At 34.5% G+C, this 9,743-nt stretch overlaps 2 protein-coding genes across 2 annotated transcripts; both read right to left on the minus strand.

Moving 5' to 3' along the window:
* Nucleotides 1–227: 227 nt before the first annotated feature.
* LOC105672974 (tubulin alpha chain, testis-specific-like) lies at nucleotides 228–3,215 on the minus strand. Its single transcript, XM_012368285.2, has 6 exons — nucleotides 2,849–3,215; nucleotides 2,370–2,611; nucleotides 2,049–2,273; nucleotides 1,569–1,824; nucleotides 1,171–1,323; nucleotides 228–949 (listed from the first exon to the last, which is right to left on the minus strand). Exons 1-6 carry the CDS (start codon nucleotides 3,020–3,022, stop codon nucleotides 692–694), a joined length of 1,308 nt encoding a protein of 435 aa, XP_012223708.1. The 5' UTR covers nucleotides 3,023–3,215; the 3' UTR covers nucleotides 228–691.
* Nucleotides 3,216–3,566: 351 nt separating this feature from the next.
* Nucleotides 3,567–5,327, minus strand: LOC105672975 (nuclear receptor-binding factor 2-like). The gene is made up of 3 exons (XM_012368286.2): nucleotides 5,192–5,327; nucleotides 4,743–4,999; nucleotides 3,567–4,588 (listed from the first exon to the last, which is right to left on the minus strand). The coding sequence occupies exons 1-3, from the start codon at nucleotides 5,213–5,215 to the stop codon at nucleotides 4,111–4,113; spliced, it is 759 nt and encodes a 252-aa protein (XP_012223709.1). The 5' UTR covers nucleotides 5,216–5,327; the 3' UTR covers nucleotides 3,567–4,110.
* Nucleotides 5,328–9,743: the final 4,416 nt, after the last annotated feature.

Genomic DNA, 9,743 nt, shown 5'->3' on the forward strand with positions numbered 1-9,743 from the left:
GGCAAAAAATACTTTGACAAAAAATATTCCGTCATTTATAATTTATATTACTAAAAAATACTGCTTTAAAAAAATGATAAAAACTTCTACATACTTTAAATAATTCTTTTTATATTCTCAATGCGATATTAGAGATATTAGAGAAAACCGTAAAAACATTTTGAAAAATACATGTAGAATTTTATAAAAAATTTAATATGTAGATATTTTCAAATAGTAAAAGAATATAGTATATATATATAATTATTTCGTAGTACGATTGCTTCCTTAATATAGAAATGTATACAAATCTTTGGATTAACACTAGACTGTGATACAATCTTAAAGATAACACATGTCTATTGACTGCACCTTACAGTTTGATATACATCTTTGCTGGGGGCATTCCCCACTTATCATTGATACATTATCAATTCTTTATCACGAAAAGCTGACTGCCACTTCAAATTGGAAGAACGACGAAGTTAAAGAAATTAATGTGTAACGTTTTTATAATTATCATCATGCTATCCAAAGATATTAATCGAATGTGTGATATCAAATATCATACATTATTGCGATCGGCAATTTAAGTTAAAAATAACATTTTAAGAGATTGTAAAAAATTTCAAAAAGTGAATATTTTTATATATTTATAATAATTTCGTGTAATTTTAACGAAATACGAATAATGACACAAAGCATGACGCGTTTAAGTTTCAAGCTGAATATAATCTTCTAATAAAGTACATATGTTGTCACGAGCATCTTGAAAATCCTTTTCTTCCATACCTTCAGCTAGATAATGGTGAAAGAAAGCTTTTTTCTGATACATCAAATCGAATTTGCGTAGAAGTCTAGTCCAAGCATGCCTAATAATCGTGTTATTACATAAGCTCGTGACTGTTTGCTTTTTGTTTGCTAAATCACCACCGGGAATCGTAACAATCGGATGACGATTAATTGTTATCTAAAATACGAGAAGCAGTGAAAAGTAGAACAATGTTTAAAAATATTCACATGACAGCACGCTGAAATTGGAAAATATTCTTTTTTAATAAATGATAGTTATTTTATACATAACAAGCGAGTGCTAACAAGCTACAAATTTTATTCTCAGCATGCTGTTCGGAAATAATGAAAATGCCAGTACGATACATTTTATTTGCGAGAAATAATAATTGTTAGTACCTTATAACAATTTTTACACCAATCAACAAAGCGTATGGATCCTTTGTTTTTTAGAAAAGCAATCGCATCTTTAACATCAAAGACGTTTACATCTCCGCGATACAACAGACTGCAGGCTATATACGTTCCTTTGCGTGGATCGCATCTCAACATCTATTAATCAAATGTAAATTAGACATTATCAAGTATTGATATCAATCTTATTTTCTTTGACTTTTATGTTCTGAGTAAATTTAATTATCATTAATTTGTATCTATAAAATTTAATTCGCGAGAATTCGTAGATGTATAATATAAATGTGTATTAAGGCCTTAATTGTTTCAAAAACCCTTCTTTTTTAATAATGATAATGATGGTATTTTTCAAAAACATTGCGCATGTATATATGTATACACACTTGATTAGCAGGTTGGAAACAGTCGTACGTAATATTCCGAATCGATAAGTTATACTGCCCTTTCTCGGGAGAAATAATTGGTGCGAAAGCAATTAACGGGAAATGTATTCTTGGATATGGTACAAGATTTGTTTGTATTTCTTGTAGATTGCAATTTCTAGAATCGTTGAGCCTCAACGACGCAGTAATATTAGAAAACACTTGTGCCTGCACGCGGTTGAGATTCGTATACATTGGACTCTGAACTTCTAGTTTCCTGCAATACGCTCAGTAAAAATTAGATGAAAAAAAAATCGGAAATGTGGAAATATCTCGGAAATGTAGAAAATATTTTCTATAAATATTTCATAACTTGTTTATGAGATCTTAATATTTTGTAGATGTTAATAAAATATCGTTTTTATATTACTCATTCTTTATTCTGTATTACATATTTATAATAATCCTATTATCAATCTAACGTTGCATCGGACTCCGTACCTACAGATATCATACAGCGCTTCATTGTCTGTTACAAAACAGCAGTCTTTGTAATCCAGAGTGTGGTGTGTCGTTAAAATGGCATTGTAAGGTTCCACAATTGCAGTGGAGATATTCGGCGCGGGATAAATAGCAAAATCCAACTTGGTTTTTTTAGCATAATCTTCATTGAGATACTCTAGCAATAAAGTTGCAAGACCACTGCCAGTACCACCACCTACTGCTCTATAAATTCATTTCTATTTTATTCACTAACTTCTGCTACTTTCACACACGTTTTTGAAATGGATGTATACACACAAATAAACCTAAAGATATTACCTAGAAATTATAAATCCGTTCAGATTTGAACATTTTTCACACATTATGCGAACACGATCGAGTATGATATCTTTCATCTGTCGATCGATCGAGTGAAAACCTCTTGCGAAATTGTTCGCAGCATCTTCCTTGCCAGTAATTAAAGAATGTGAATTGAAAAGGTTTCTATAAGGACCAATCCTGATCTCATCGATTACTGTTGGCTCTAAGTCAACCACTACAGTACGCGGTGAAAATTTTCTCTGTAAAATTTAAGTTATACTCGGCAATTCACTAATTTAACGTTTTCAGTAAAATTTAGAGTTTCATAAAAATATCTTCGTGAATATTTTTTTTTTACTTCTACTATTACTAAATTTTACTAAATTACTAAAATCAAATTTTATTTTTAAAAAATAATTATTGTTATTCCCCAAAAATGACATTAATAAAAATGTGCTCCTCAAAACTATGTACAATTATTGTTTAAAGATTTTTACTTGTAATGGTTCGAAAAACACGCAGCATGATTTTTCCAATGATTCATTTGCTCGATTAAAAAATCCATTGGGTTCAATCCCGTGCTCCAGACATAGTAACTCCCAACAAGCATTAGATACTTGTGTTCCAGCTTGACCCACAAAAATCGTAACTACTTCATCAAACGAATTCATTGAGGCGTTTGTCTGACATATAAAATTTTCTATTTGTCAAAAATGATCAGGTCAAATGTTGTCGATGACTGATTTAAACATAATAAAATGTTTACTTAAAAATTTCACATGGTTTGTAAAACCGTTCAAAAATCTATGTAAAATTTCTTTCGGCCATGTTGAAATAACTAAAAGATGTTTATTTGCAATTTAGAGAGGATCTCTAAGATCAATATTGTACACCGAGAATCACGTATGCTTTGACATTTAGTAAATATTTACAATCACTAGATATTTTCAGGTCGGATGCATTATGTCTCGGTATTCGTGTTAGTATAAAAATCAAAATTACATCTTTCTTAATTTAATATAACATATAATTTATTTTGCAATTTTATGTTTAATCCTTCATCACACGTCAAATATTTATATAACCGTCAGATTGTCAGACACAGTTACAAAATAATACATAAATATAAGAATATCTACCGCATAGACAAGACACATGCTAGTGAATTACTCTCTCTCTCTAGTTGTCTTTTATAATATAAATTTATTATATAAATTATATAATTTTTTAAGTAACAAATATTAAGAGAGTCACTGGTACATTATTATATTATATACAAAAGAATAATCAAATTGATAAACTGGATAAAACATCATAAAATGTTTTAGAAGACAAGATATTATTTTAGTTATAATTATATTTAACAAATTGTAAACACTTATCTTAGAATATTAACCATTGTTAAAATAATTTAAAATCACTGAAAATCTAAAACAGATCTATGTTTCATATTTTGTTCCACATGTTAATATGTATTAAAGGTATGAAATATGTTTGCGCATCTTATATTTTATTAGAAATATAAGTTGTGCTTTTTTTATGCATACGACTTAAATATAAAATTTACAATTATATATCACAATCATTAATATAGTGATATATATATTTAGAAATATAGTAATATTTCCATAGTGCTCATTTTATGATTTCTTATATATACATATCATAATCTTTTATATATAATTATAATTTGAATTTTGTTTGAAAATTCTTTTGTAAATCTTTCTGAAATATATCTTAGATATGGAAAATCTGTAATTTACGAAGATGTAAAATCAAAAAGTGGCATTTCAAGGGGTGTTAAAGGTGGTAATGGCGCAAGACATAGAGAATGTTCTTCTGGTCTGATTTCATCATTAGAGTTGACAGAAACTGCATAAAGACGTTCTGTTAACTGACGCACCTCTTCATCCTTTGCTTCTAATTGGCTAAGTAAACTTCCTACAAGAGATCGCAATTGGCTATTGACAGTTCTAAGTTCTTCTATAACAGTGCCTGTGTCTTTTGGATGTTTGAAAGTTTTTTCATTGTCATCAGGTAGAGATATCAAACTCAAAAGACTATCTTGCTCGTCAATAGTTTTGTATATGGCTTGACGTAGAGAACCATCATATTTATCAATTCTTATCTCTGTGCAATTATCTTTTTCGCTATATTTAACTACATGTTTATTAAGAAGGTCTTTCTGATGATTTTCTAATGTTGTTTTATACTCTTCATACTGTGCTTGTTTCATTCTGTAAAAATAAACAAATTTCATATAATAATAAAAGATTATATATATATACATATAACTTGTATTTTATATATATATATATATATATATATATATATATATATATATATAAAATACAAGACAAACAATTTATACAACTCTGAAATGTTACATACCTGACAACAGCTGCTTGTCTTTTATGATAGTCTCGTTGTAAGCTGAGAGATTCTAAAGTAACAAGTGAATTCGCTGATGTTAGAAATTTTGACTTCTCATGAGAAGACAAAGCTGTACCATGCACATGAAGAAGATTGGATTCAAGCTGCGCATGAGCCTCTGCCAAGAGATCAGCTACAGTTTCATGACACTTTGCTGCTTCTTCAAACTTTCCTTCACGCAATAATGCCTCTGCTCTCCTTTGTTTTTCATGCGCCTTAGATTAAAAACATTAAATCATGTTTATCAAATAACACTTATCGCACTTTGTTATCGTCTCTCATTCTTCTTTTGACAAACAAATACAATATATAAAAAACTCTTAATACAGATTGTGTGAACACACAATTGTTATTTTTTTATTTAATCTATAAAATTAAAAATACACTATGAATAGTAAAATACTTACCAAATTCAAGGCAGATGTCTCCATGACTATCCATGACTAATTAAAATGAAATTACGACTGCTACAGCAGTGTTCACAAACCAAGAACTATGAAATACATAGAGTGTAAAGCGACTGGGTACAGCAATAAAGAAAAGAGCGAAGGATCAAACCTCATTGGCTGTACCATATTGTTGACACGTGCGCTCCAATATTGTGTTACTATTGGATAATGATCTTAGTGTTTTTTATTTAACACTTGTGTCTACACTTCGCAAATGTACGCAATCAGTCTATATATTTTTTAGTCAATGCTCAAGCGACATCGAGTCGCGGAAAAAATTCAATTACGGAACGTTGCGTGCGTATAAACTCGCATGTAATCGACCAAGAAAATGTTTATATAGGAGTTTCACAAGTTTTGCAATAAAAAATATTAATCAAAAACTTATTAACTAACAATTCAATTACAAAAACACTCGCGATTTCATTTTATGTTACGTTTTTTTCAACTGTAGTGTTGTAATTTGACTAAAGTATGAACGATAGTGTTTGGCTTAATAACATTTTTTAATTTGAGACTTAATTATAAAGATTATAAAGTAAAAAATACAAAGTTTGCAAAAGATAATAAATTTCTCCCATTGTAAAAAGAATCGATTAAACATTAATGAAAGAATCTGTTATTAAATTTATGAATATCAATTATGAATGTCAATTATGAAAGACAACTTGTAGAATAAATCAAAATAATATGCAATTTCAATGGTGAGAATATAATTGATCAAAAGCACAGATGTCGCCTGAAAGTTAAAGAGATCTTTAACGAAGAACGAAAATTCTTTTCCACGGGAAACTAGTTTTCACATAGAAAGATTATCAAATAATCATATTTCGCCCTTAGCGAATAGTCGCGTGTGCGTGCGCGGGCACGGGCGCTTATTCTAGTGAATGGGCACGGCTTGTGAACCAAGAGTCTCTCTCTCGACGGTATGAATGAAATAGTAAATATAATTGACAGAAGGGCAAGCGTGGGCAGGCCAGTCGAGCGTTCAGTCAGACCAGGCTAGCAGAAACAGGCGGAACGAGGTGCAAGACGAGAACAGCGATATGTATGTGGCGCGACGTCGCGCCGTACAGCGCGGCACAGCGAGCGTAAGGATCGAGGTCATCACCTCTCCACTATTCGGAGGATAAGCAATATCCTGCGCTTCTTTCGTTATATCATTGATTTCGCCAATCTGCCATCCTATCGATGCTGGCCACTTTTTTTCTTAATCTAGTTATCTTTCAAGTTTAGAAATGAGAGGAGCGTAATAAAACACGAGCGGCGAAAGAGGCAAAGATAGAAAGCGTGACGAAAGAAGCGGGAAAGAAGTAGAAGAAAAAAACAGAAAGAAAGAAAGTAAGAGAAAGAGGAAGGGGAAAAAAACCGTTTTTCAAATACAACAAATGATAAAGATCCATTTACATCACATAATAACATATGTTTGAGATAAGAATTGGAATGACAATTTGCAGCGAGCTGCCATCTAATATTTAGCGGTGATCAATCTTGATCGTTTGAATTATATTTTTTTAACTTCACTCTTTTTTTTCAAACTTTTTATATTTCATACTTTTCAGTAGGATGAAAACATCCTAACGCGTTTGTCTCGAAGAAATCCGCTTGTGTACGGTCGACGTATCGGCAGAAGAACGTCGAAGAATATGGCGAGTTCTTGACCGGTCTGCCTTCTCCTTCTCTTCACTTCCCCTCTCTTATGGAGCCGTCGAGTGACGACCAAAGACGGTAGGAAGGTACGGTTTCCGGTCGCCCACGCGACAATCTAGTCGGGGCTCTCTCTTTCTCTTTCCTTTTCTCTCGCTCTCCTTATCTCTCACCGGCCAGCGTCGTTGTGAAAATCCTCTCGATTCAGGTGTATAGATAGCGTTTAGGAGCGGTAAGTCTGGCGCAACAGCACGCTACCGTAGTGGGGCGCGAAGGGGTCTAATATTTGCGTATCTTTGCGTGACGCACCCGGATCGCGTCGTGTCACCTCACTTCATCTCGCACCGCACGGTGCAAATTTCGCTCAATTTCGGTGGACAAATTGATCTGATTGCACGTAAATATTTAGAAAGAATTTTTTCAGTTCCTCGCACATCTTTATAATTTGGTTTCCATTATTTCTCATTCTTCATGAATCTCTCTTTCTCTTTAGCACTCCCTTTGAAGAGGTAGGGCACGCGAATGTGGGATGGATAGTTTCCGGTCGCCCACGTGCCTCCGTGACAACCACATCGTCGAGATATCGGGAAATCGAGTAAGCAAGTAAGATATACTCTCGCGAATATTTCTCTCGTAAAAATAAAGAGTGGAAAAAAATTAATGTATAATAAAAAAAGTCACCAATTATAATTTTGCGCGAACGAGAATTATGAGTTACGAAGAGCGGAAAGAAATAAGAAGGTGATAGGGGAATAGAGTGTAAGAAGGAACGAAGGAAAGCAGAGAGGAAGGAGGTAAAGAACGGAGAGGGAAGACGGTGAGATGAAGAAGGACAGCGATCGAATGTGGAAGAAAACGAAAAACGAACGGGTAAATAAAGATCGACCCGTCTCCCACGCTCGCGACCATTGTTATTATATATCCCATGGGGTATTGTTCCCATGGGAAAACTGGACAGGCTCGTTCTACCACCTATGGCTCTGAGCGCGACGAGGAGAGAAAAGAAGAGATAAAGGGAGAAAGAGACAAGCCGAGCGCACCAACACACTCGCGTATGTAGGTCCACGCATGTCCATACACAACTACAAGTCAACACGCCAAGTTTCAAGTAAGACGAACGCGTGTGTATGGAGCAATGATGCACGCAGGCACGCACGCACGCACGCACGCACTCACGCACTCACGCACGCACGCACGCACGCACGCACGCATGCACGCACGCACGGCACGAACGCGCGCGCACAGATTTTAGATATTGTGGGGGACGTTCACCTCGCATCTCAGACCCTCGTCGAGCTCGTTCGCGGGTCCAGAGTGTATGCATGCACGTTAGTACCATTCCCGTACGAGGCGTTATAAGGAGTATCCGGAGAGGCGCGTGTATGTGTGCGCGCGCGGGTACGGAATACGCATACACGGCTGCGCCACGAGTGTCCACGACGGAGGTCTTTCGGTGGATGCTTGAGGAACAGGGTGCGGCTCAACCTACCTTGCTTGAATTACCTACCAATATTACTGTCTAGGTGGATATATCCAAACGCGTGAGAGAGCGACGCGCAAGGCAGGATATTATGCTACATTGTGTATCCTTGATCCAGGACACGCGCGTATCCGTGAGAAACGCGGATAGATCTTCTCTTCCCCTCCTCCCCCCCCCCTTACCTTAATATACCTTTCCTCCGTGTGGTCTCTCATCTTTCTCAGTCGCCTGTAAAAAATATTTTTTTTCTCCTTTACGCCGTTTTAAAGAGCAACGTTTGAGAACGTAAACACATAATTAACGTTATTATCGTACGAAATCGAAGGGCCGAAGATCGATGAGAGCTAAAAAGATCGCTGCACGACGCGGCGTATCACGGTAACCCGTTACTCGAATTCTTCGCATTCCCGCGTCATTCCGACGGTAGTAACGTCGTCGGAGCAGTACGCGATTGCACGGTATTCGCGTTGGTGCAGAAGACTTACCTTACCAAACCGGATGGTCTCATCACGCGGGGAAACCGCGTAATTAATTGATATCATAATGGAGACCGCTTTTATCGCACTTTATTGAGTCGAAGTAGTCAACACGGAGTGATTCACCTAACTTGGCGAATCTTAAATTACTCATGAATCGCACTTGTTATCAAAGATTTTTCTTTTTCTAATGTTGCACGTAATCAATCGCACCGTAAGTTATATGAATATTAATTACATCTACTCGAAATTCATTGAGGAATATATTTCTGTTGGCCTTTTGCGCCCATGTGACTTAGTTTGCGTAAATCTTATTTTCAACCGCTAATTGTTTAAAGCAAAAATTCTTTAGTTCTAAATAATTGTCCAGCTTAAAATAGGAACTTTACACTATTTATAAGCTGAGCAATCTTCGATAATTTTCTTTATACATAACATATAATTCATTTGTTACACTTCACTCGCATATTATTCATCACACATATTTAATTATACAACCTACTTAGTTCTTTAATACATTTCTAATTTTAGAACATTAATATATTTACAATTCTTAAGAACTCTAATAAAAATTTAATATTAAAAAAATGTAAGTTTTCATGTAATTGAATGTAAGCAATGTAAAGGAACCAGAATAATAATAAAATGCAATGCATGTGAACTACTTTTGATCTTCTCATATCGTTTCACTCTTCGGCCATCAAGGAACTCCTGCCATCTCTCAGTATGTGCCATAACCGTGTGATAAGCGTAAATAGATATCGATGATTGTTTTGCAACAATTGTTAATAGCGCAATAATTTGTTTGACAAAGCGATTTCAGTCACTAATGCGATAACTAATAAAACATTTTATTATGTAATTAACGAATAAACTACCTTCAACCGTGTTATGTAGCTTCAACTTT

Source organism: Linepithema humile, chromosome 6 (assembly GCF_040581485.1).
Source record: "Linepithema humile isolate Giens D197 chromosome 6, Lhum_UNIL_v1.0, whole genome shotgun sequence".
Classification (NCBI taxonomy): Eukaryota; Metazoa; Arthropoda; class Insecta; order Hymenoptera; family Formicidae; genus Linepithema; species Linepithema humile.